Below are 26,676 nucleotides of genomic sequence, written 5' to 3' on the forward strand. Positions count from 1 at the left end.
TGGTTTTGCTGACACCTTGATTTTGGCGTCATGAGACTAATCTGACTTCTGGCCTGCAGCGTGGTAGAAGCATCAGTTCTGTTGCTTGAGTGCACCAAGGTACATCTGTTGTGGCAGCCACAGGAAAGTAAGACAACACCAGGGAGACGTCTGAGATCTCCAGTGACCCCAGTCCATGCACACAGGATGATGATGGCTGCGTGCAGACTGCCCCCACTGCCCAGGGAAGGTTTGCACCACGCTCAAGTGGTATCTCCAGACGTCCAGCAGCCCTTCTCTCGGGGGAAGGAAGCTCTGAGGGTGAAGCTGGGACAGCAGATCAGGCTCCTGCTGGCTGACAGCGAGGTTATGGCTTCTGTCTCCAAGGCAAAGGCAGAGATGGTCTAAAAAAAGATATTAAACGTAGAAGACTTTGTGGCATTTTTAAAAGTTGGAATACCCATGTCCATGCTGTTGTAGAGGGGTTTCTTGTTGAGCCTGCCACAGTAAGAAAAGTAATAATGTATGTCCCCTTCCCAGAACTCTTTTTTTTTTAAAAAGCTGTGTGTTACTCTTCGACTGAATCTAGATAGCATCCAATCTCTTACTGCCCATTTTAGTTCAACTAAACAAATTAGGACATTGCATCGCATCAATGCCTTCCTTGCGTTACGTAGGAGAAATTGTTAGTAATTATGTTTAGACAGTAGATTACTCAAGATTCTCCTTTTTTTAGCTGTGCAAATAACTACGTCCATCTAATTATAATAACTTAGATTTTTTGTTTTTAATTTGAGAAGCAGAGAGAGAGAGATGGAAAGCAAGAGCAAGAGAGTGAGTTGCCGTCTGCTGATTCATTCTGCAGATGCTTACAGCGGCTGACGGGATGAGGAGCCTCAGCTGGGAGCTCGAAACTCAATCTGATTGTCGCACAAGGGTGGCAGGGACCCTACTCCCTGAGCCTCTCAGGGTCTGCATTAGCAGGAAGCTGGTGTTAGAAGCAGAGCTGGGTACAGAACCCAGGCGCTCTGATCTCAGACATGGGCTTTTTTTTTTTTTTTTAGATACTTTTTGGTTTTATTTATTTATTTGAAAGGCAGAACTACAGAGAGAGAGAGAGAGAGAGAGAGAGAGATATTTCATCTGCTGGTTCACTTCTCAAATAGCTGCAATGGCTGGAACTGGACTGATCCGAAACCAGGAGCCAGGAGCTTCTTGAGGGTCTTCTATGTGGGTACAGGGGCCCAAGCATTTGGGCCATCTTCCGCTGCTTTCCCAGATGCATTAGCAGTGAGCTGGATTGAAAGTGGAGCAGCCAGGACCAGAACCGGTGCCCATATGGATGTTGGCATCATAAGTGGTGACTTTACCTGCTAGGCCACAACACTGGCCCCAAGACATATACTTTTTTTTTTAAGGGAAAGGGTTTATTGGGGAACACCCTACAGACCGGAGTGAAGGGGCGGCGAAGGAAAAAGAGAGAAAGAATATAAGAGAGAAACAGAGAGGAGAGGAGCTAGCAAGGAGAGTAGAGCAGAGAAGAGGAGAGAGGAGAGCAGAGCCAAGAGAGAAGAACCAAGAGCCAAGAGAGCATGTGTTCAGGAACAGGCCCTTTTAAAACTTCGCCTGAGGGCAAGCAGGGAAGCAGGATATATACTTTTTAATAGGTATCATATACATATATATATGATATATACTTTTTAATAGGTATCATATACATATATATGATATATACTTTTTAATAGGTATATACTTTTTAATAGGTATCTTAGCCACCAGGTCAAATGCCCACTCCTTAAAATTTTTCAAATAAGTTATTACTTGGCATTCAATACTTTAAAAATAATAGAATTAATTTTTATTTCCTATATCATGGCTTTTAACCTATAAACCTTTGCCATTTAATAGATGCCATTCTTTTCTTTAAATATCTCTAGTAATGAAGTATCAACTTAAAACGGAAGCAGTTCTGTGGACACAGAATTTAATTGGGAGTTCGCTCATGTTTTGCACGGGAAATCAAATGCTAAGTTCTTTGTAATTGAGTGGCTACAATAGCATTTGACTTCCTGTGCCTTCATAAAGCTGAAGTTCTGAATGAGCAGCATTTTTCTCTGGACTAAGCCAGCCACTCTGAAAAAGCAGCTTCCTCAGCTGGTGAGACGTGTGCCCTGATTAGCAAGGAGGCCACCCCAGGCTGCTAGCATTTTAAGGCTGAGCTCAGGGCCCTGCTGCCGCGTAACTTCTGTTGTTCCTAATGAGGACTTTGCAGAGTGCTTTCAAAAGTCAGGTGCATTGTTCCCTGGCCGGCTCCACCACATCTGAGTTGAGGTGATTACGGTTTCTTATAATGTACTTTCAGAACTGAAGAAAAATGATCTATTTGAAGAAAGATTTTTTTTCCTCCCTAGGTCTGGTGATAAATTTTAAAGCCTGAATGTTGCGAGAGCACCCTAGCACGGGGTTTAAAATTATCTGAGAAGGCTGCCTTTGATCCCAGGTGCACTGAGTCTAAAGACGCATCAGAGCCTGCAGGCAGAGCGCAGCTTCCTGAGCTGCTGAGAGGGCAGGCAGTTTTGCATAGTAAATACTTCAAAACTTCGGTATTCAGAAAGGAGTACCAAGTCCAGTGCAGAGCGGACATCTGCATAAATCGAGCAAATTTTCATGATGCCAGGGTGCTTAGTATGTAGCCAGCGAGGCAACCTGCTTCATCATAGAAAGTTTTAAGCTGCTGGGGCATGTGGAGCCCACTTGTGGCTTTTGATGAAATATCTATGGGGCTCTCAGATGCTGGAGGATTAGAACTAATTTTCTACCTTCTTCCGTTTCCATAGATCTCTTCCTAGTTACTTGTGTCATTATTAGGTTGAAAGAACCAGCGTTGGTTCTGTTCTGAGGTATTTTTTATTAGAATATTTGCTTCATGCATTTAAATATCTCAGGGTAAATGGTGTTTGGAAAACTGCAGGCAAATATTTAATAGGACCGAGGGCATTCTGTCATGATTTTATCACACAAATCCTTATTTAATTTTTTTTTTTTATTTGAGGAACAGAACATGGGAACTCCCATCTGCTGGTTCACTTTCCAAATACCCACAGTGGCCGGCCAGGGCCTGCTAAATCTGGGAGCCAGCAACTCAACCCAGGTCTCTAACATAGAAGGCAGGAATCCAATTACTTGAGTCAACTGCTGGCTCCCAGGTCTGTATTAACAGGAAACTGGACTGAACCCAGGTATTCTGACTTAGAAATGGGCTTCTTAACTGGCATCTAACTTGATAGGCAAAGTGTCCATCCCCATGGGCTTTTTAAAAAATGTATCTTATTATATTTTATAAGATCTTACTAGATCATTTATTTGAAAGCGAGAGATTATCTATCGATCTATCTGTATGTATCTGTTGATCTATCTGTTCACTCTCCTCAGCCTGGAGCCAGAAACTCTATCTAGGTCTCTCATATGGTTGGCAGAGACTCAAGCAGTTGAACCATCATCTGCTGTCTCCTAGCTGCATTGGTAAGCACCCAGATCAGAAGATGGATGCAGGACTTGGGTCCCAAATGCTCTGATATGGAACCTAGATGTCCCAAGTGGTAGTTTAACCTGTGTGTGACAGAGTCCACTTTGCCATGGGTTCTTATTTACTGAGTTGACCCTCGTCCTTTATTGTCTCAATACTTCCCCTCAGCCCTCACTGAGTAAAGAATTCCTGCCTCCCCCTGCTGTCTGCAGGGGTTGTTCTCAGGAAACTGGTGTATCCCAGGCACTTGGATTTCTTGTTTACTAAATCCCTATAGTGGCATAACTGCATTTTTTTCGTAGCTAATACTGATACTGATTTTTTCCCCAAAACTTGGCAAAAATATCCTCAAATCAGGAAATGGAATTACACCTATTGTTAACCCTTTCCACACAGCTGACTGTTGCATTTTTGAGACAGCTCTGTAGGTACAATTCAGCTTGAGGATCAGTCTGTCTGTGAAGATAGTGTGTTTTTTTAAACTTTTTTTTTTTTTTTTAAGATTTCTTCCTTTATTTTAGACGTAGATTTACAGAGAGAGAGAGAGAGAGTGAGAGACAAACTGGTTCATTCCCTAAATGACCACTGCGGCCAGAGCTGGGCCAATCCAAGCCAGGAGTCAGGAACTTCTTCCAGGTCTCCCAAGCAGGTACAGGGGCCCAAGAACTTGGGCCATGTTCTACTGCTTTCCCAGGCCAAAGCAGAGAGCTTGATCAGAAGATGAGCAGCAGGGTTACAAACTGGTGCCTATATGGGATGCCAGTGACTCAGGTGGAGGCTTAGGCCATTGTGCTAACAGTGCAGGCCCCGAAGATGGTGTGTTTTTATGAGCAGCTTGGCAAGGTGTCGGCAGAATCTGTTTAAATTGCCATGTCAAGATCTCAGGCATGTAAAGGAGGTGAATTGCTGCTATAATGAAGTAAAAATTAAAAGCAATTTATATATAGGAAATGAGAGTTCCTTTTAGTATACCTATTAATTTGATGGTGAGCATGGTTTTGCATGATGTATTCTTAGAGTCAGTATTGCCGTGTGGCAATAACCTTGTTAGAGAGGGAGAGAAAGTCCAGCTTGACATGGATCACCTGGAAGTGTCCAAGTCCTCTTGACTGGTGGCTGTATTTATGCCAAAAAACCAACAAACAAAAAACCACCCACTCCAAACCTCCTAAATCTATCTACATGTCACACCTCAGTTTGACTTCAGTGCTTTTGAGACTCCTCAGTGAGAAGTTAAGAAACAGATAGTAAAACTGGTTCTGTTGGGAAATTTTGGGAAGAAAAACATTTTCTGAATCTGAATAACACAGGTACATTTTAGGAATATTTATTTATTTATTTATTTGACAGGCAAAGTGGACAGTGAGAGAGAGAGACAGAGAGAAAGGTCTTCCTTTTGCCGCTGGTTCACCCTCCAATGGCCGCCGCGGCCGGCGCGCTGCGGCCGGCGCACCACGGCCGGCGCACCGCGCTGATCCGATGGCAGGAGCCAGGTACTTCTCCTGGTCTCCCATGGGGTGCAGGGCCCAAGCACTTGGGCCATCCTCCACTGCACTCCCTGGCCACAGCAGAGAGCTGGCCTGGAAGAGGGGCAACCGGGACAGAATCTGGCGCCCCAACCGGGACTAGAACCCGGTGTGCCGGCGCCGCAAGGTGGAGGATTAGCCTAGTGAGCCGTGGCGCCGGCCCATTTTAGGAATTTGAGAATTAAAAACATCACCCTGTATATCAGCTCTCGGAGGGAAGCGTTTACGTTTATAATGTATTCTGTTTCCTTAGTTCATGGAAAGGTAATGCTTCTCAGCTGGTTGCTGCTTCTCATTGGATCATTCATTCATTTGGGAGGAAGAGAGAGAGAGAGAGAGAGAGAGAGCGCTCCTCTCCTATTCACTGGTTCATCCTTCAGATGCCTCCACTGGTCTGGACTTGGTTGGGTTGGGTACCCAGTCCAGGTCTCCCATGTGGATGAGAGGTCTTGAGCCATCCTTGCTGCCTGCCAGAGTCTCCCTGAGCAGGAAGCTGGAGCTGCAGGCAGGGATGAAACCCAGGAGCTCTGATGTGGCACACCAGCATCTTCACTGGCGTTTTAACTGCTGGCCCAAACACCTGCCCTGTCCTTCATTCTTATTACATCCATCTTGGACCTTCTGTGGTATTATTTATTAGAATATTCACTTAGATGTCCTAGGATAAGTGGTGTTTGGATACAGGGACCGATATTGAATAGGACCTAGGACCCTCTAATCAGTGCATGGAATCATGATTTTCCCACACAGGTATTTGGGTTCTCAGTTTATTGGTTGAACTCTAGTCTGTTATTGTCTCAGAGCATTTATCCTGTATCCCTCTTCATCTTTGGAGGCTACTGCTCCTACTTGGAATGTTCCTGTGCCCTATCCCCTGTGGACTAGCCACAACCCCACTATCGTAATTCAGTCTCCATTTATCTCTTGTTTATCTTATTTATCTATCTCTTATTTATCTCTTATCCTACCCAATCCTCTGCTCCCAGTCATACCCCACTGTGGTATATGCACCGTTCTGGGATTAGCCTTTCCTGTGTTTTCTAACTGGTAACTCAGTTATGTCATACTCCTGTTTAAGTCCATTCAGCATCTCCAACTGCCCTGCTTCTCATGATCTGCCCGGCGAACTTCCCAGCCTCGCTCCCTGCTTTTCCCCTCCCAGCATCTCCGTAGCCTTCCCCTCTGCCACTGGGCCAGCACTTTCTAGTCCGTCCTCTTCCTCACGTCTGCCATGGTTAGACCTGTGTCCTGTACCTTGGGTTCTTTCCTTGCCATTCCCTTGAGTTTTCAAACCTCCCCAAGGTCTAACAAGTGAAACGGAGAGACCTTGTGATACCGCATGCTCATTAGACATCCGTATTTTCTGTGGCATCTTTCTGTTCCTCCTCTGGGACTCAGCTCATTGTCACCAACTCTGGGACCACTTCTTATCCATAAAGACTACGTTTCCCTTGTTTTTGTCTTTCTTTTTTTTTTTTTTATTTTTTGACAGGCAGAGTGGACAATGAGAGAGAGAGACAGAGAGAAAGGTCTTCCTTTTGCCGTTGGTTCACCCTCCCATGGCCGCCGCGGCTGGTGCGCTGCGGCCGGTGCACCGTGCTGATCCGATGGCAGGAGCCAGGTACTTCTCCTGGTCTCCCATGGGGTGCAGGGCCCAAGTACTTGGGCCATCTTCCACTGCACTCCCGGGCCATAGCAGAGAGCTGGCCTGGAAGAGGGGCAACCGGGACAGAATCCAGCGCCCCGACCGGGACTAGAACCCAGTGTGCCGGCGCCGCAAGGCGGAGGATTAGCCTAGTGAGCCGCGGCACCGGCCCTTGTTTTTTTCTTTCCATAGGTTATGGATGATACTTAGGTACAAAAGAATTAGGTCTGGATGGTACTTAGGTCAGTATGAGATGCTGAATCTTTGTGCCGAGAGGCAATATTTTCGTTTTATTGTGTTTATGGAATATCTGTCTTGTGCCAGGCATTGGGCTTTGCTTCCTGTGAGTTAGACATGGAGTTTAAAGTCTGGTTGTAGGAGACAGTCAAGAAAATGCAGCGTCTAAGCACAGTGATTTCACGTGGAGGTAAATCATATGAAGTGACTCATGTTGGTGATGTGATGGGACTGAGTGAAGTCAAGTTGCTTTTAGAGTAATAGCCAACAGGCTGTGTTGTCCATGCCAGCATATGGTCCAGGTGTGTATCCGGCATATCCTAAGTTAACAGGGTTGGTAGTAAGAGTCATGTACATATATGGGGCCAAAGATAGTGGGGTTAAAGCCTTATTTGAATAAGCAGAAGGTATAAATTAAGATTTGTAGGATTCAGGTGGCAGGGTCTGGGGAAGGGGCGGCAGGCGCCATGTCCGGCCAGGAAGGTGGCTAGAAGAAGCCCCTGAAACAGCCCAAGAAGCAGGCCAAGGAGATGGATGAGGAAGATAAGGCTTTCAAGCAAAAACAGAAAGAGGAGCAGAAGAAACTCGAGGAGCTAAAAGCGAAGGCGGCGGGGAAGGGCCCCCTGGCCACAGGTGGAATTAAGAAATCTGGCAAAAAGTAAGCTGTTCCTTGTGCCTGAAGTGATGACGCCCTTGATTGCATTCCTAGCTAAACATCTTGATTCCCGGCCATAACATCTTATGCCACCGTAGTTAGAATGAAGTGTTAAGAGTTAAGTGTTATCTTGGAGCCTGTTGTACCTTTACAAATAAAATTTTGTAAAAAGGGGAATAAACCCCACTGTACTGTAGCTCACTGTCTTAGTTGTTTTCACTCAGCCACTCCCAGCTGTGAATTTAAAGTAAACCCAGCCGAGAACCCTTCCAGAGTCTGTTCTTTGCTCTCCAAATTCTGTGTCACCTGGAATTAAACCACGGCATTGGAAAGGCAAAAAAAAAAAAAAAAAAAAAAAAAAAAAAAAAAAAAAAGATTTGGAGGATTCAGCTCTTAAGGCATTCGGATCTGGCTAAAAAGCCCATGAGAGTATTTTAGGCATGGAAAGCCAAGACACTCTGGCAAAAAAAATAAGCAACAACAAAAAACACATAACTTAATGAAAGATCTCTGCGAGTGAGATCCCAGCAGAAAGTATGGGCCATCAAAGAAGGAGGTACCTTTCTCTGAAGGGAGGAGAGAACTTCCACTTTGACTATGACCTTGTCTAAATAAGATCAGAGTTGGCGAACTCAAAAGGCTTCCATAGTCTTTGCAGCTCATGACAAGAGCCTAGGGTGATTACTGACGCCATAAACAAGAGTGTCAATTGCTAAATCAACAACAGGAGTCACTGTGCACTTACTCCCCATGTAGGATCTCTGTCCTTAATGTGTTGTACAATGTGAATTAATGCTATAACTAGTACTCAAACAGTACTTTATATTGTGTGTGTCTGTGTGGGTCAAGCTGTTTAAATCTTTACTTAGTATATACTAAATTGATCTTCTGTATATAAAGAGAATTGAAAATGAATCTTGATGTGAATGGAATGAGAGAGGGAGCGGGAGATGGGAGGGTTGCTGGTGGGAGGGAAGTTATGGGGGAGAAAAGCCACTGTAATCCAAAAGTTGTACTTTCAAAATTTATATTTATTAAATAAAAGTTTTAAAAAAAGATTTGGAGGAGATAGATTTTGTTACTTAAGTAATCAGGTGGCGATATAACAAGGAGATTCTGAATCGCCCAGCAGAATGAGAGATGACCAATATATAGAAGTTACAGAGGGGTTTTTTTAACTCAGTCTAGGGGGATGTCTTTTAAATGTTTATAATTTACCCAACAGAATGGATGTGGTGACTCTGATAGGAGTCAGAGGTGGGTGGGGACTTCCTCTGCAGCAGAGAAGAGAATCCTGGAGAGTTTCAGAGATGCCTGCTGTGTTAGGTGTAAGGACTTAGACCCTGGGGTGAAGTAGAGTCAGAGCAGGAAGAGCCTCAGACGGGGTGAATGGGAAGGGGCATGTAGCAGATACGTGGTCATGTGGCTTTGCCAACAAAAGCGCTGGTGAGTTGCAAGAAGAGAAACAGAAAAGGCCTGGGTGTTCTGGAGGAAGAAGCACTGGGTCGGGTGATTTTGGGATCTTGATGCATTAAGATTCTAGATAAACAGGGCATCAACTGAAAAGATAAGATTTGATTACAAGTTAATATCTCGTGGAGATATTTGTTTGTTACTATTTTTTTAAAATTAATTTATTTGAGAAGCATAGAGACAATGTGAAAGAGTAAGAGTTCCCATCTGCTGGTTCACGCCCCAGATGGCTGCAGCTGCCAAGGTTGGGTCATGGCTGCAGTCAGGAGCTGAGAACTCAGTGGGGTTTCCCATGTGGGTGGCAGGAACCCAGCTACTAGATCCATCAGCACTGCCTCCCAGCATCTGCACTAACAAGAAGCTGGAGTCGGGACCTGGAGCTGGGGGTTGAACCTGAGTTCTCTGATATGGGATAAGTAGTTCTTAGTATTCACACCTTCGATAATACTGTGTGAATTAATCTGGAGTAGTTTGCTTAGCCTTCATTTTAGGCATCATGCTAGGGCAAATCATCATTTTAATTTTCCAAGTGATTGGTTGAGGCATAGATTTTTTTTTGGACTCAGAATTGGCTTGGTTAGGGAGACAACAAACTCTCTTCAGAACTGCTGGTACTGCCTTTCACCTCGTGGTTGGCATTTTGGCAGAACAGGCATTAAATTGTGTACCACCCAGAACCAAAAATAATTAACTTAGTTTTCTCAGGTTTAAAAGAAAGAGACCTTGGTTTTCTAAGAAATTAGGTAAGCCTTATTAGAAGAATAATGTGTTGTAATAGAATGCTTTTGCTTTTATTTTTATCCCTGTCATTATGTATTTAAGTTACACATGACTCTAAGATCATTCTTGTGTTTATTTTTGGTTTCAGTTTTTGAAGTTATTAATGCTTCCTAGAGAAAGAGTTAAAGATTTCCAGTTCAGGAAGAAAAGTAGTCGGAGTGGAAAACCCCTTTATTTTTAACATTTTCCCAAGAAGCAGAAGAGTCATTTCCTAATCTTTACAGAGTGCCTTGGAGGCATTAGACAGTGCCACTAAAAAATAGAAAAATAAGAACTTGAGTGCATTTGATAGAAGGATAAGTGAAAGGGGAAAAATACCAAACCATAAAAAGTAGATAGGTTTTTCCTGAATGTGCCTTTTAAATCAAAGGTTTGTTCTCCTTGATTGGGAGGTGGACAAGGCTCTGCAGAATTGTATTTTCTCTCCTTCACAACTTATTTAAGCACTGCTTTTTCTAGCTGAGCCATCGCAACTTCGTGTCGGGAAGGTGACAATGTGTTTACTGCGATCCATTTCCAAAGTACCCACTTGCAGATAGGCCTCTTCACAGCCAGGTGTGCCTCTTTGAAGAAGGCAGATGAAATCCTTCCAATGTGAATTAATGCTTGACTTTTTATTTTTTTATTTTTATTTTATTTTATTTTTTTATTTTTTGACAGGCAGAGTGGACAGTGAGAGAGAGAGACAGAGAGAAAGGTCTTCCTTTGCTGTTGGTTCACCCTCCAATGGCCGCTGCGGCCGGCGCACCGCGCTGATCCGATGGCAGGAGCCAGGTACTTCTCCTGGTCTCCCATGCGGGTGCAGGGCCCAAGGACTTGGGCCATCCTCCACTGCACTCCCTGGCCACAGCAGAGAGCTGGCCTGGAAGAGGGGCAACCGGGACAGAATCCGGCGCCCCAACCGGGACTAGAACCTGGTGTGCCGGTGCTGCAAGGCGGAGGATTAGCCTAGTGAGCCACGGCGCTGGCTAATGCTTGACTTTTTAGACTTAAGATGAAATTGCTTAAAATAAAGTGAGAAAAATAAAAACCTGCTTGTTTTGGTGTTCATTTGGGAGGTTCCAGAAATTGGGTTAAATATTGATATTTGCTTTTTGGCATTTTTGTCTTTTCATTGGCAAGTTAATAGGTCTGCTTCCTTGGGTGAGATCACTTTCTGTGGACTTGGGAAGGATCAGTTTGCCCGTGGACACGTGGAAAATACATGATTTGAGCATATGTTGTTTATTTTTTTATGCAATACTTAAGTAATTCAGAAAAATGTGAATAATAACTAAGAAATGCTCATGTACTCATGAGAGATCCTTACATTTTGTCTTATTTACTTCAGGAATTTTTTTTCCCTTTAATAAAACAAAATGAAGTGTTTAAGATTACTGTGATGGGGATAGGCATTTGGCCTGGTGGTTAAGATGCCTATGTTCTACATTGGAGTGCCTGGGTTCTGTTCCTGGCTTCCTGCTGATGCAGACCCTGGGAGGCAGTGTTGTTGGCTCAAAGTAGTTAGGTCATTACTATCCATGTGGGAGACCTGGGTTGGGTTCCCGGCTCCCAGCTTAGGCTGGCCAGGCTTGGCCATCCTGAGTATTCAGGAAGTGAAAAGGAAGGCAGGAGCTTTCTTTTTGTCTCTGTTCTTCAACAGTAACAGACACACACACATGCACACACACACACACACACACACACGGTGTACTCTGTGTATAATTCACTCAGTTTCCAGAGTTGCCACTATCCTGATTGTGGTGTTTATCATTCCTATTTATTTATTCTTTTAACTATAAAATATTTATTCATAAATATCATTTTATACATTTTAGCATATCATATATAAATCATTATTGTTTCATTAATGGACCATAAATATGAGATATAATCCATGTGAATACATAGATTTCTTGAACCTTTATATTACTATTATGTAGTTGTCTATTATATCAGTTTCTAGAGTTTTCTCATCTACATCTTCATCCTCCTGTTGGACCCTTAGATTGTTTTCAAAGTTTCTGTTTTTTATAGTCTTGCTACGAACATTCCCAAGACATGTAGAATTTCCCTAGGGAAGAATTGCTGAATCATCTGCCTCCTGTTGCTGATAAAATAAATTACCCCAAATGTTACAACTTAAAATGACACACTTATCTAACAGTTCTGTACATCAGAAGTCTGACACAGATCTCAGTGGGCTAAAGTCAAGGTGTGGGCCAGCTGTTCCCCTGGAACCTGTAGGGGTGACTCCACTCTCGCACCTTTGCAGCCATAGAGAGTGTTCCTAATACTTGGGTGGTGGCTTCATTCCCTCAACTTCAAAGACAGTGATTGCCGGTGCCGCAGCTCACTAGGCTAATCCTCTGCCTGCAGCACCGGCACACCAGGTTCTAGTCCCGGTTGGGGCACCGGATTCTGTCCCGGTTGCCCCTCTTCCAGGCCAGCTCTCTGCTGTGGCCTGGGAGTGCAGTGGAGGATGGCCCAAGTGCTTGGGCCCTGCACCCGCATGGGAGACCAGGAGAAGTACCTGGCTCCTGCCATCGGATCAGCGCGGTGCGCTGGCCGCAGCGGCCATTGGAGGGTGAACCAACGGCAAAGGAAGACCTTTCTCTCTGTCTCTCTCTCACTGTCCACTCTGCCTGTCAAAAAAAAAAAAAAAAAAAAAAAAGGTGATGCTGGGTCTTTGTGTTACTCCATGGCCAATTCCTCTGTCTGTTTGAACTTCTACAAATCCTTGTGTATAAATTAAGCAGGCCCGAATGATCCAGGACCATCTCCCCATTTAAAAATTCATGTTATCAGCAACCTCAATTCTATCGGCAGCCTTAATTCCCTCTGTGAGTAAGGGGGCACGTAGCCACAGATTCAGGGGTTTACATTATGAGCTTCTTGAGTTGCTGTTGCAAATGGTGTGTGTGCATTTACACCCTTCTGTGCAAGTATACATGGGAATTTCAATTGTCCCATGTCCTTGATAACAGGATCCTGAAACTTGACAGCGTTACTCTATCTAATAAGTGTGGTTTGTTTTCTCATTGAGCATTGTTCCTTGTTGATTACTGGCTGCTGAAGTTTTCTTTTTGTTCACTGCCTATTGTGTTCCTTTTCTTATTTCTAAATTGTTCTTGTTTTTTTTTGTGCTCATTTATAGGTGTTCTTCAAATAGTCTCATTACTGATTTTTTGTTGGTTACTTGGATTGCAGTTTTCCCCCTCAGTGAGATTTATCTTTGCCCTTTTTAAGGGTGCCTTTTATTGCACAAAGGTTTTCATTTTGAAGTTGTTAAAATCTGTCATTTCTTAGTTGAAGTCATGATGTCCCTCTTTATTCTTCAGATGTTTGTGTAACAGAGCAAATTACATATTTTCTTTATATTGAATACATGTTTCTGTTTATTTTTTGGAGATTAGCAGCAAAAAAGTCTGATCGGTTGAGTTGGCTCAGTTTTATACAGGCTGAGAATTGCATAATTTAAAGAATAGTGGGATCATGAAATGTTATTGCCAGGAAGAACTTTAGATTTGGTCTGAAACTGGTGCCCGGAGCGACCGGGAGGGGCACTTCTAGAAATCCATGCGTTAGTGGAGTGACCGGAGTCACTGCATTCCGTTTTCTTCATTGGCTTAGGGTCCTGCCTTGCTTTGGAGAGACACTTTGGTGATTACATCCATGAAGGTAAAGCAATGTTTCCACACTAGAAATTCTTGTGAGCAGGCAAAGAATCACCTTGTTTGTAACCAGCATGGGAAGGCAGCAAGGAGTAGTGCATGACTGTGGCTTCACTGTTGCTCATCCTTCAGTGATGAGAGAAGGATTATCAAAAGAATCAGAGATCAGCCTTGCTGAGAATCTTCTAGTTTGTGGTGCATCTGAAGGGTCTTTGAAAAGTGCATGGAAGGGCTGGCGCCGTGGCCCACTAGGTTAATCCCCCTCCTGCAGTGCCTGCATCCCATATGGGCGCTGGTTCGAGTCCTGGTTGTTCCTCTTCCAGTCCAGCTCTCTGCTGTGGCCCGGGAGGGCAGTGGAGGGTGGCCCAAGTGCTTGGGCCCCTGCACCCGCATGGGAGACCAGGAGGAAGCACCTGGCTCCTGGCTTCGGATCGGCGCAGCTCTGGGCGTTGCAGCCATTTGGGGAGTGAACCAACGGAAGGAAGACCTTTCTCTCTGTTTCTCTCACTGTCTGTAACTCTACCTGTCAAATAAATAAACAAAAATCTTAAAAAAAAGTAAGATCTCTGTGAGTGAGATCCCAGTGGAAAGAACAGGTCATCAAAGAAGGAGGTACCTTTCTCTGGAGGGAGGAGAGAACCTCCACTTTGACTATGACCTTGTCTAAACAAGATAAGAGTCGGAGAACTCAGAGGGCTTCCATAGCCTTGGAAACTCATGACTGGAGCATAGGGAGATTACTGATGCCATAAACAGGAGTGTCAATTGGTAAAGTCAACAACAGGAGTCACTGTGCACTTACTCCTCATGTGGGATCTCTGTCCTTAATGTGCTGTGCATTGAGATTTAATGCTATAACGAGTACTCAAACAATATATTTCACTTTGTGTTTCTATGGGGGTGCAACCTGTTGAAATCTTTACTTAATGCATACTAAACTGATCTTCTGTAAAAAAAAAAAAAAAGAAATTATCAATTCCCAACTTGACTCTCACTGGGATTAAACATGACAATAGGTCTGATCTGATTTCATCATCATTTTAAAAAAAATCATCTATTATTTTTCACTTTATGTTTCTGTGTGGGAGCAAACTGTTGAAATCCTTACTTAATGTATACTAAGCTGATCTTCTGTATATTAAGATAATCGAAAATGAATCTTGATGTGAATGGAAGGGGAGAGGGAGTGGAAAAGGGGAGGGTTGTGGGTGGGAGGGACGATATGGGGGGGAAGCCATTGTAATCCATAAGTCGTACTTTGGAAATTTATATTCATTAAATAAAAGTTTAAAAAAAAAGTGCATGGAAAATGGAATTAAACGATAAATTTATTTCAGTACAAAAAATTTTTGAAATCTGCGTATGAGAGGGTCTTCAGAAGGTTCATGGAAAATGCAAACCATGAAAAACCTGTGTGTAGATTTCATATTTTCTTTTCATTTTTTTCACCAAAATAATCATATCTTTCAGTTCCACTTTTCCCTCATAGTTTGAGTACCCTCATATTTTCTTTTGAAAGGCTTCTGTGGGCCAGGTACACAAAGGGAAAGTCACTTTGGCAAGGCCCCACAACTTTTCTGTCTGGATTCTCATTCACACTACTACCTGTACCACACACTGTTCCTCTTCCTGCTTGCTGAATACCTCTTTCATTTTCTCAACATCACTCCATTCTCAGACTCTCTAAGCTCACCGATCAAATTAAGAGCATTACTTATGCCCAAAATAAGTGTCTCAAGATATTTTCTCACTATTTTTTTTTCCCTTTAAGAGAGTATTGCAGAGGAACTTAGGAGTGAGTGACAGTTGACAGAAGATGTTGTTGCCTGGCAACTGGCAATTTAAATATCTGGGAGCTGATATGATTTATCAACCTGATAAACAGCAAGGACTTTAATATAATCTAAAGGGCTGCTACAGATGTTGCGTTGAGCTATTTATAACTGCTGCTCTGTCTCAGTCTGTTTTAATATATTCATATATATATATGCACATATTTTTTTCTTACAGGCCTAGTACATGAAAGCCAAGACTGTAACGCTCCTGTGTGGCATTAATAGATGTTGTCTCCAATAGCATCAATTGTTTGAATTCTTGTTTTTGTATCGATTGCCAGTTTCAAAGGAGGCATTCTCTCTCAGAGGGAATCAGTGACCTGTAGCTGGAGTGCTGAGTTTTTGAGTTTTGAGTTTTGAGTTCTGACACTATTTGTGTGCTCATTGTTACCTTATCTTGGCAGGCCATGCCATCTGAAAAGTTTTGAAATTGGAGTTTCGCTCTTGTTCTTCACAGGAGTAAGGAGGTTCAGCAGGATTGGTTCCAAGTGAGTTAGCTTAATCGATTAGCCTGTTTCACGGATGCGATCACCTGGAGGACTGTTAGTTTCCCTGAGCAGGTGCAGCTCCATATTTGTGACCTCCTAGACTGTTGGTGGGCATAGCTTACGTGGTTCTTCAAGAGTTGATAGAATAGCTGCCATCTATGTTGCATTGTTATAATAGTATAGTGATTCAAAGAGTGCCCCTTCGCCACTGTTCCCATTTTGAATATAATTAACTGATGGTATAATCGAGGAGCAGGCTGTGTACAGTGCTGCCATCTCATTGGGAATAGACTGTGTTACATAAAGCAGCTGTCAACATGCTGTTTTTAGCACAAAAATTTAGAGAATTTTGAGAATAATTTGGACTTGAAAATATTTTATGGTGGGGGGAGTATAAAAATTGGTCATTTTCATCACAAGATAGTTGAAAGACAAGGTGATTTTAAAATTATCTTTAAAATTTTTATAAATTTTTGAGGGTAGGATGTGAGGAACTTTTTCCCTCCAACCACGTATGTCTGATTAAATTCAGTATCCTACAACTCTATGCCAGTTTGTTCAGGGTACCTTCCCTTCTATTGCTAATCACCACTAAAACCCCTCTCTCCAAATTCCTGTAGCATTTGTGCTATTCCATCCCTTTTAGGAGATGTTTAGTAGCAAGGCTGCGGTGCTTCACAGTGCAGGCAGGCAGCTTGCAACAGAGGCCTTGCCTATCACAATGATATATTTATTGAGTACCATGCTAAGTATTTTGAGAGGCAGAGAGAAGGGAGAGAATGTGCCTGTGTGTTTGTGTGTGTGTGTGTGTGTGTTTGTGTGTGTGTGTGTGTGTTCTCATCCTCTGGTTCACTCCCCATTGCCTGTAATGACCACAGCTGCTAGGCTGAAGTCAGGAATTCAGTCCAGGTCTTGAGCCAAGACCACTGCCTCAAAGGATTTGCAGTGATGAGAAACTGGAGTGAGGAGCCAGAGCCTGGAGTTGAACCTAGTACTCCAATATGGAAGTTGGGTGTCTTTTTTTTTTTTATATAGAAAACCTTTATTTAATAAATATAAATTTTGAAAGTACAACTTTTGGATTATAGCGGTTCTTCCCTCCATAACTACCCTCCCACCCGCAACCCATCCCATCTCCTACTCCCTCTCCCATCCTATTCTTCATTAAGATTCATTTTTAATTATCTTTATATATAGAAGATCAACTCCATATTAAGTAAAGATTTCAAGTTTGCAGGAAGTTGGGTGTCTTAACCACTAGGTCAAATGCATGCCCCTATGCTAAGTATTTTAACTCGGTGTCCTTAATTCCTTTTGACTGAGAGTAGCTATTAGATCCAGCAGCTTCCTGGTAAGGAAATGGAAAGTCAGAGTGGTAAAGTAATTTGCCAGGAAAAATACTGCAGGAAGATCAGAGAGGTAGAATTTGTGCTCGGCCAGTCAGACTCCTAAACCAGAGCATTTTACACTCTTACTCCCCCTCTGTGTTTTGCCGTTTTTTTTCATTGTTCATTTATGTTGGCTCTTCAGTGGTTCTCCTTGCTCTAGCTCAATTAAAATCACCTTGGAAGCTTGTTAAAACTGCTAGTTCTTGACCCTTGTTACAAAGATTCTGATTCAGGAGATCTGAACTAAATCCCCGGTGTCCAAATCTGCATTTTCCTTGGACCACACTCTGAAAAATCACTGGTGTGTAATAGGAGAGGCAGGAACTTTCCTTTTCAGCTCTGAACTGAACAGTCAGAACCAGCACTCAAGAAGTGTGTGTTGCAGTCATGTGCAGGTAAAGTTGTCTCTGTAGTGCTGAATATAGCCCACAAAGTCCCACTGCGTGAATCAGCTTTGTTCTCTACTTGCATGTAAGTGTGTGCAGCTTAGAAAAGTCAGTAGTAATTGGTATGGTGAAGTTCTGTTTTTCTTACATATCAGAATATTTTGGAAATCTGAGTGTATGCTGAGGTATTTGCATTTGTTTACAAGAAAGCCTCTGCGAATGGCGGGGGAGCCTGGTCTGCAGGAGAACCAGGGGGCTGGAACTGAGAAAGGTCCTATGTACCTAGGACCTGAGGCTGGAGATGTGAGTGGAGGGTATTGGGGTAGCCTGTGGAAAGTGGGACTAGATGGGAGGACAGGGTGTAAGTGGGTTTGTCACCAAACCCGCTGCTCTCACTTCCTGGTCAGTAGAAGTCAAAACCTCGGCCAGAAGTCACTGTCACACAAAGGGAATTTGTTTGCAGCAAATAAGGAGATGGCAGGGAGTCATTTCCACAGCTGTGGCTACCGAGCAAGGGGAAAGGGACATCTTTCATGTGAGGGGAAGATGGATGTGCAGGCGAGGAGACGTCAGCATGTGTTGGGGGGTGTCGGCTTGCGCAGGCATGTTCATCACCTGTTGTGGTGATGAGATGTCAGCTCCTACAGGGTGGCGGGCTTGGCATCCAAATGCAGGGTGGCCTTTGGGCACCTTTGGACGCATCTGTGAAGCACTGTTAGGTGCTTTGGACGCTTTAGGGTCTTGAAGCAGGAGTGAGTCACAGCAAAGACTTTTGAGTTGCGTGGGGGCTTAGCTGGTGACGATTCAGTGACAGTGTGGATCTTGGTTAGGGAAGAGCTCACTTTTTTAGGCAGGGGCTTCAGTGGCTCAAGGCCCCAGCCCAGTTCCCTGCTTCATTGTTTGGGCAGTCTGCTGCTACTGTTTTTCCTCCCTTAAGGAATATGTCTGTCCACGTCTGGAGCTGTGTCTTGGCTGGTTTGGAACTAGGTGAGTCACTTAACGGTAGATAGAGCAGAGAGTAAAGGATCGGTGAAGTCCTGTCCCCCGAAATAGAAAGAGGGGCCTGAGAGTTTGCTGAAGTTCCCGAAGGGTTCTGTGCAGATGGTGGAGAAGTTCTGTAGAGCAGCATCTATGCAGCCCTGGGGGAACAGACTTCTACTCTCTCTTCAAATTTCTGCAAAATGATAGTTGGTCCCGACTTTCTATTTCTAGTATTTTAATGTTTTGCTTTCCAACAACACCCAAGTGGTTTTTTTTTTTTTTTTTAAATACGAGTAAAAGATTAACATCCATGAAGGATTAAAGTAAGCATATATTCAAAAGCACAGCATCTTTCTTTAGGGTACACACTTGCCTTTTAAAGGAAAGAAAGGGAAAATGTAATTATATCCCTGTGTAAGCTTGGGTAGACAGAAAGGTGAGTGGCTGAGTGCAGTGCCAGGCACCCTGGGTCACTGTTCTCCAGGGGTGGGATTTGGCCTGAAGGAGAGCAGTGATAATGAGGCTACTGATAGCCAACATTTTTGAGACCCTTCTCCTTAGGGGTTGCTTCACCTTACATCCTGTATGCCTTGCAATGACCTGGTAAGTTCAGTCATCTGTATTTAAGCAACCGAGAGGTTAATTGAGTCCCGGCCCAGCCAGCTGGTGAGACATTTCACAAGGGCACTTTCCTGCAAGTTGGTATTATCCCATCTTCAAGAGGTAGGTTGCCACATTAAAGAAATCACAGCATTTTTTTTTAATGTACACATGATTGAAGCTTGAAAAAGAGAACCATGCCACTCTAAATTACAGTGATGGATAAAGGTCTTTTGTATTTGGCTAGCTGATCACAACCCGAGCCTGCTCGCTGGGGAGGCAGTAGACTGGGGGAGCCAGGTTCTTTCAAGCAGGTTTGGCCAGGCAGGTTTCTGCAGGGAAGGTTAGAGTGTGTGAGCCACAAAGCCCTCCTGCTGCCCAGGTATCAGAGGTTGTCTGTTACAAGTTCCTTCACTTCCACTGTTACTTCCTTTTCACAATTCTATTTTGGACTTCTGTCCCATGCGTATTTATGGTAGACAAAGCTCTTTTATTTTTTTTTTAAATAGTCCCTTTGCCACCGGTTGAAAAGGAGCCTCCTGTATCCTGCAGTTTCTGGGCATTGTGAGTTTCTTTTTAAACTCAGAATTGGCGATAATGGGGACTGTGAGTCCCTATTGTCCAGAGAGGGAAGTTACAGATAGGGGCCTTCAAAGATGATTCAATAAAATCAATGGAGTAAGGCTTTTTGATAAAATGGTCTGTTATTATAGGGAGGCTGCTTGGGATAAGACTTGGGTACTGGACACCCTGGGGCCAAGTCCAGGGTTTTCAGAAATCCAAGGCTTACTACAGAAAGGCCTGTTTTCATTAGTGCAGGTGCTGTAGTTGGCAGAATTTTTTCTTAAGAAATGAAATATCCAGCAGACCATTCCTGATTATGTTATGTATTTTTAGATGTTACCACTGAACTATATTTATAGTATAGACTACTGAATCCTATCTTAAATATGCAAAATAGATGCATAACTAACCTCCCAAGCTGCGTTCTCTGCTCCATATTACACCCTGCAATGTAGCCTGTGCTTAAATAGTTCTCCTCAGAGTCTTGGGATGGAACTTATTGTTTGCTTTTTAGCATAAGTACAGAGTGTGCATACAAGCCGTGTGGCCCTCTGGGTGACAACTTCTGCTCCCAGCTGTACTCGAAGGGTTTGGTCAGCAAACCGCTGGCAGTGCAGCTGGGGAGTGAAGCCAACAGCTCTGGGTAGATAAATCTCCAGAGAGCCAAATGAGCTGAAAGGAGCAAATACCCCAGTCTTTGCCAGTGTGGTTGGTGACTCAGAGTATTTTGGTGTCTGTTGTGGCGTCAGAGGTTACACCTCCGGTTGCTTCCTGGTGGGGCTTTTCCTTGTACCTGACAGTTTCCCAGAACGCCCACCATCCTATTTCCTAGGGTAACCTAAGTATTGTTCAGAGCATGATGAGCGCAGTCCTGGCTTCTGCTGCTGGCGTTGAAGGGGAGCAGGTGTCCTGTAGTCTCTGCATTCCATTCCCCTGCGTCTTGATGAAGAGTGGTTCTGTTGCTTAGCCAGAAGCTCGAGTTTGTAGAGCTCATCTAGTAAACAAATTGATTTTCTTGGGAGCAGTAACAAAGCAGAGGCCAATGAAAAGGTGAGAAACTGAACGCTTCCAGTGATTTGAATAACCATGTTGATTGAAGAGCCTAGGGAATGGTGTGATGTCTGCTGTTACCCTCAATTCTTTTTTTTTTTTATATTTATTTATTTATTTATTTGAAAGTCAGAGTTAGAGAGAGAGAAAGAGAAAGTCTTCCATCTGCTGGTTCAATTCCCAAATGGCCGCAATTCCCAGGCTTCAGCCAGGAGCTCAATCTGGGTCTCCGAGGTGAGTGGCAGGGGCTTTTCTCAGGCACATTAGCAGGGAGCTGGATCAGAAGTGGAGCAGTTGGGATGCCAGCTGGCACTCATGGCAGATGCCAACATCACAGGCGGTAGTTTTACCAGCTATACCATAACAGTTCTTGAAGGCACCCCACCCTTTTTGGGTTTGCTCTGTGTTCCAGTTATTCAGAATTTGGTAACTAACAATTTGGATAGAGTGATTCTGTCCCAAGTTCCAGCAACTCAGATTCTTTGTTTGAGCCCTTTCTTCTCTGTTCACTCCTTCTTTAAGGTTTTCTTATGCACCTGCCCTGTAGCAGGCCCTGTGATAGGTGTTGGAGTTACTGAGATGAACGTGGTAGGTACAATCACTAGGCCTGGGCACATAGGCTCCTGGTGATGACAAGTACCATAGCCACATAAGAAATGGTACTGTAGTCTCACACGTGAGGCACCGTTACATTGTGTAAGACACAGTGGGAGCATAGATGAGGAAGCCAATCTCTTACCTAGAGTGGTTGGTTGAGGATCCTCTTCTGAGCAAGGCCTTAACAAATTTAGGATGGGAGGAGAAGGGGTGGGCAGACCCTTTGCAGAGGGAGCTCAAGAGTGTGAAAATATGAATGTGAGTGAGACTGTACAGAAATGCTCAGGATGCCGAGCTGATGTGCTTTAGCTTAGCTGTTCTGGCACTCACAGGAGTGTTCATTCTGACTAGCTGGGGCTTGAGTCTCAGGGCAAGTTCATGATGTTGATCATGACTCTCAGAGTAATGACAGACTGGCCCAGAAGGAAACAAAGGTGGGAGAGAGAAAGGGGTGGGAGGAGACCACTGAGGAAGGAATTTAAATGCCATCTAAGGAGTTTGTGTTACCAAATTTGTTTGCTCATTCATGTATTCCCTGAAGACGGGGATACCCAACTGAGGGCTAGGTCAAGAATCCAGTCAAGAACAAGCTGTGGCATGAGCCAAGATGGACAGGAGCCCACACATATGAAAGATGTTTTTGACGGCCAGTGCTCTGGGAATTGCAAGAAACTGAGAAATGAAATAAAATCAGGGGTTTCCCCTCTCGGTGGAAGAGCATCTCGTATGTAGTCGGGCAGGGTTGTTGAATGGGATAGAATGTTAGAAGCATGTTCCTTATGTCTTTCTCTGAAGATGAAATCAGGTCTCGAGGTACAAGAGAGAGACTCTGGGTCTGCTGCATGTCCTGGCACTTATCAGATGGGCGCAGGAGACTGATCTCATCAGTAAGCTCTGCGCAGTGGCAGTGATAACACTGACACGCTTGTGAAGCGTATTGTGTAGCAGAAATCAGGGCTAATGGCTTCATCCAACAAGAGGAGGACCTGCAGATGCGTGTGAATGGCTTTGTGGACTGAACCGTGCTGCTCCTCCTGGCCTGAGTCTGGGAAAGATGTATCTGAGACATAATCACAAGGTTTTTGGTAGCAATGTAGACCCCCAAAGCTTCTACTTTCCTAGTATCACCCTGTTCAAAATAATACCAGTTGCCCCCAAAGAGAAAATAAACACACTATTGAAGAAGGTCAGAATATACTTAACAGTCAAAAAGAATATTGCAGTATTTAAAGAACATGAAGTCTGAGTCAGATCGAGAGCTCCTACTGTGAGATGAGTTGTAGACATGTATTCAGCTTTTGAATGGATTCTGTCATCTCCGTGACGGACTTCTAGCTATTTAGTGGCCAGGGAGGTTCTTTAACTGAGAAGACCAGTAGCTCACGTTGTGTGGTGTCTAGCAGTTCAAACAGCTGATAAGTTTTCAGCAGGCTGTGTAGGGGGAATGGTTCAAGGACTTGCGGAAAGGTCCCCACAGATGTTGTTGATGAGAGGAACACGAGCTGGATCAATGCAGCGCATCGTGCCCTCTGTTTGGCCATGTGGGCAAGCTCAGACATTGCAGAATGTCACCCCTCTGGCTTGTGCCCTTCACTGTAGCCCAACATGCTGTTGCAGTGACTTACTTGCAGAGAGCTGACCAGCTTGTGGGCAGAGATGATCTTTCTGAAGCAGAGACCCTTGTCCCTGACTGCAGATCCAGGTACCTGGAGGAGTACGATCGAGAGCCAGAGCCACCATTGGTGGATCTGAGGAGACAGCCTTCAGAGCAGCAATTTTGTTTTCAGTGAACTTAAGTTTATCATTTTCAGCTTGCACCTGGGTATTTTTACAGGGCAGGCAAGCTCATGATGACATTAATTGAAACTTTTGAGTGGAAGGCAGATACATATCTGTTGCGTGCTTTGATCATCTGTATTTACAAACAGTATACATTATTTACATTATCTTCTTTTTTTGTTATCTACCTTCTTGAACTCCTATTTCCTTTTATTTCTAATTTGGTATATCAGAAGAATGACTTATGTACATGGGAGAAAGCTTCTCAGTTCTAGGCAGTCTGTTTTTCTGTAGCCCACTTGGATAAGATTTGAGATTAGGTTGCCTGTTTTCATGAAAAGATGTTGATCACTGATCCCCTCTTTTCCAGGCACCTAAAATGTCTTAATTTGTGTCGAATTTAGTGTCAGTTTTGTCCCTGATAGGTGTGAATCCCCTGATAATCTGTTGATTTTGTGGTCATGAGGGGTGGCAACTGTATATGTAGTGCTGCATCTGTGCACTTGACAGACATGTGTGCACCATGGATTAATACCTGTGAAACCTTTAGGAGAACTCTGAGTGACAGTATTCCAGAGTGCTGGTAACTTTGGTCTTGTGTGATTTATTGGAAGTACAGATACATATTTCAACACAGAAATGCTGGTTAAATTTCTTTATAATATGTCTGGATAACAAAGCTTTCATAATGTTAGAAGAATATATCATGATTAGGTAGTTATTGGAAGGGTTGAATTACAAAGAGAGTTGTTTAAATCTCAGAGAGTTGACATTTGGAAACCAAACTGATATTTGCATCCCAGATTTACTTTGTGTCTCAAGTCTTGAGCTGTGAAGTCAAAACTCAACAATTATATAGCTAAGCCACAAATCAACATGTCAGATGGTTGTTATAAATGCTGTTTGTAGAAACAAGTGGCAGAGGTTACCACCGTTAAACTGTTGGAAATTATTGGTTACATTGAGTTGTATTTGGAGATAAGTATCAGTTGTACTAAGTGACAGTATAGATTAAAAACCTTTAAAAAAAAAAAAAAGACAGAGTAACTGTGCCCTTGACCAAAGGCACCTTTCAGAGCTGTTTCATTTGCATTCTGTCCCTTTCCCTTGCTGTTAGTGGGTTTTTTTAAATTAATTTTTAAAAATTTATTTGAAAGGGAGGGAGTGAGAGAAAGAAGTATCTTCTGTCCAGTGATGACTCCTGAAATGCCTGCAGTAACCAGGGCTGGGTTGGAGCTCAGTCTGTGTCTCCACTGTGAACAGAGAAGCAGGTGAGCATCACCAGCTGCCTCCAGGGTGTGCATTAGCAGGAAGCAGGAATAGAGAGCCGAGCTGGGACTCAAACCCAGGCCCTCTGATGTGGGATGTGGGTGTCCCACATGGAGGTTGAACTGCCAAACACCCGCCCTTTTTGTTCTTAATTTAAAATCTGCCTGTGTCACTGAGAATGAGGAATGTATCAAGAGCATTTGTGACATGTTTCTGGCTATAATGTAAAAAAAGAAAAATGACAAAAATCTCAAAGCCCACATTTGTTAATTTAAGACAGTCTATAAATTCAGATCCCAGTGAATTTAATTTCATATTGAAGCAGATGACATCTTGATTATCTGTGTATCCGGTGGGGGAGGAGGGATATAGAGTTACAAGTTATCTATGCATGGTTCTTGGGGAGATAATAGAGAAGATGACAGTATGTCTAAAGTGCTTTGTAACTGAAAAGAACCATGTGAATGGTGTTATTATAACAAATATGACACTGACTTGTCTTTACTTAGAAGCCTCTGTCAGACTGTCCTTTCCTGATATAAAAATAAAAAAAAAGTTTTTGCTTTTAATTTTTCCTATTCCTTATATGGAGGCATTCCTTTCTCATTGACATGAAAATAATTATTCTTTAGATAATGCTAATAAAATAAACATTGGTTTATACATTTTGAGTGAAATTTATTAAAAATGTGAATTTTTATTATTACAAAATCTTAATACTTATCGAGCATTTTGGGTATCACAAGAAGTAGCCCGGTAGGTCTGATGACTCTACTTAGCTGTTTTAATACTAAATAGCATATTTCTATTTAGAAACAGTTTAAAGAATTGTAAGTACTCTTAGTGGTATTATATAGTTCTTCAAAGAAAATATGTACTTATACCAGGCTTTGTGCATTTGGGCAAAAATAGTAATGACACTTTCAAAATAATGGTAGCAAAACGAGTCATAATAAATACATTGGATTCCCGAGATAAAGAGGTGTATAATCCTCAGAGCTGCAGCATCTGTTTGTAAAAATAGTGCAATTTGGCTGTACCATTTTAGAAAGCAACTCACTAAGTACAACTTTAAAAGCTGCCTTTTTTTTTTTTTTTTTTAAGAGTTTGACATTCCGGTAAACTATCAGGAAAATGCCCTTCCAATTCCCTTTCCTCTTAAGTGTCTAGAAGTGGGAGTACATTCAAATTAAAAGCAGAAAGTCCCTTAAATTCCTTTCAAGAAGCCCATCCTGTTAGTGCTGCTACTTGAGGGACTGTGGCTTGTTATGGCTTTTGGCTGGAACAAGATTGCAAAAGACTTTAAGAAGGAATAGAAATTGCAATGGGAGTTTTCTGTCACTCTTACAGTTTATGGCCTATTTGTTCCTTTTTTTAGTCTGTGAATTTTTTTTTTCATCAAGAGATCCTATCTCTAGAAGGAAATATTTAACAGTGATCATAAAAAGCGCTATGTAGTGAGACACGTGGAAAAAAAAGATTCAAAACTTCAGCAGGAATAACAGCAAGCAAATGATAGTGAATAAGACAGTCATTATGTGTAGTGTTTTCTCACAGTTTCCTCTTACACTTATTGTTTTGTTTCACCCATCACAAAATTCCTGTGCTTTGAGCAAGACAATACCTGTGCTCTCTCATGGATGAAGACTTACATACCTGGGAGGCTGTGACTGCCACTGTGCCTCACCGTTGAGCCCTGGCTAAGACTCGAGCCCGTTTTTCAGTTTCTTCTCCAGGGTGACTTGACATAGCCTGTATCTTACACCTTGAATTTTGCTTATGTTCTAGGTTTCTCCTGGGCCAGCCCCTTTTGTCCCAGTGCTTGCTGAACGGAGGCCGTGAACCTGCAGCCTAGCCCATCTCTTCTTCAGATTCCCATGATGAGCTCACCAGTACAGCCCGGTCAGTCTGGTTTACTTTTTCAACCATTAACAGATTTTTATGTGAAAAATGTTGCTTTACATTGCTTCAAACCAAGCCACATAAGGTGTAAAGAAGCTTTTTTTTTTTTTTTTTTTTTTTGCTGATGAAGATTGGGACGATATGGTAATAAATACTGAATTTTATATTTTACAGCTAATACTCTTATTACTTAATTCACTTTACTTTCTGGGCAACTCGTTTCATTTTCATTGTCGTCTGAGCACTGAGATATAATTCGTTGCTTCTAATGTAACCTTTGGATATAATTTTATGAAGCTGTGTATATTGAATACGATATAATAATCTGACTCACACCCATAGTCTTTCTGACCTGACACGTGT

General features: G+C 43.0%; 2 protein-coding genes across 2 annotated transcripts in view; both read left to right on the top strand.

Annotated features, from left to right (window-relative positions):
* Positions 1-26,676, top strand: part of HDAC9 (histone deacetylase 9) — a 659,964-nt gene that overhangs the window by 57,137 nt on the left and 576,151 nt on the right. The window contains exon 2 of the mRNA XM_089315332.1: positions 26,200-26,313. The gene's annotated coding sequence lies outside the window, so the exon portion shown is untranslated. The remainder of the gene's footprint in view (positions 1-26,199; positions 26,314-26,676) is intronic.
* On the top strand, positions 7,381-7,764 carry LOC127492655 (translation machinery-associated protein 7). Its single transcript, XM_051853243.3, is given in 1 exon segment — positions 7,381-7,764. A coding segment is annotated over 1 exon segment (195 nt). The 3' UTR covers positions 7,576-7,764.

Source organism: Oryctolagus cuniculus, chromosome 16 (genome assembly GCF_051225735.1).
Source record: "Oryctolagus cuniculus isolate XC-2025 breed Fujian yellow rabbit chromosome 16, ASM5122573v1, whole genome shotgun sequence".
In the NCBI taxonomy this organism is placed as follows: domain Eukaryota; kingdom Metazoa; phylum Chordata; class Mammalia; order Lagomorpha; family Leporidae; genus Oryctolagus; species Oryctolagus cuniculus.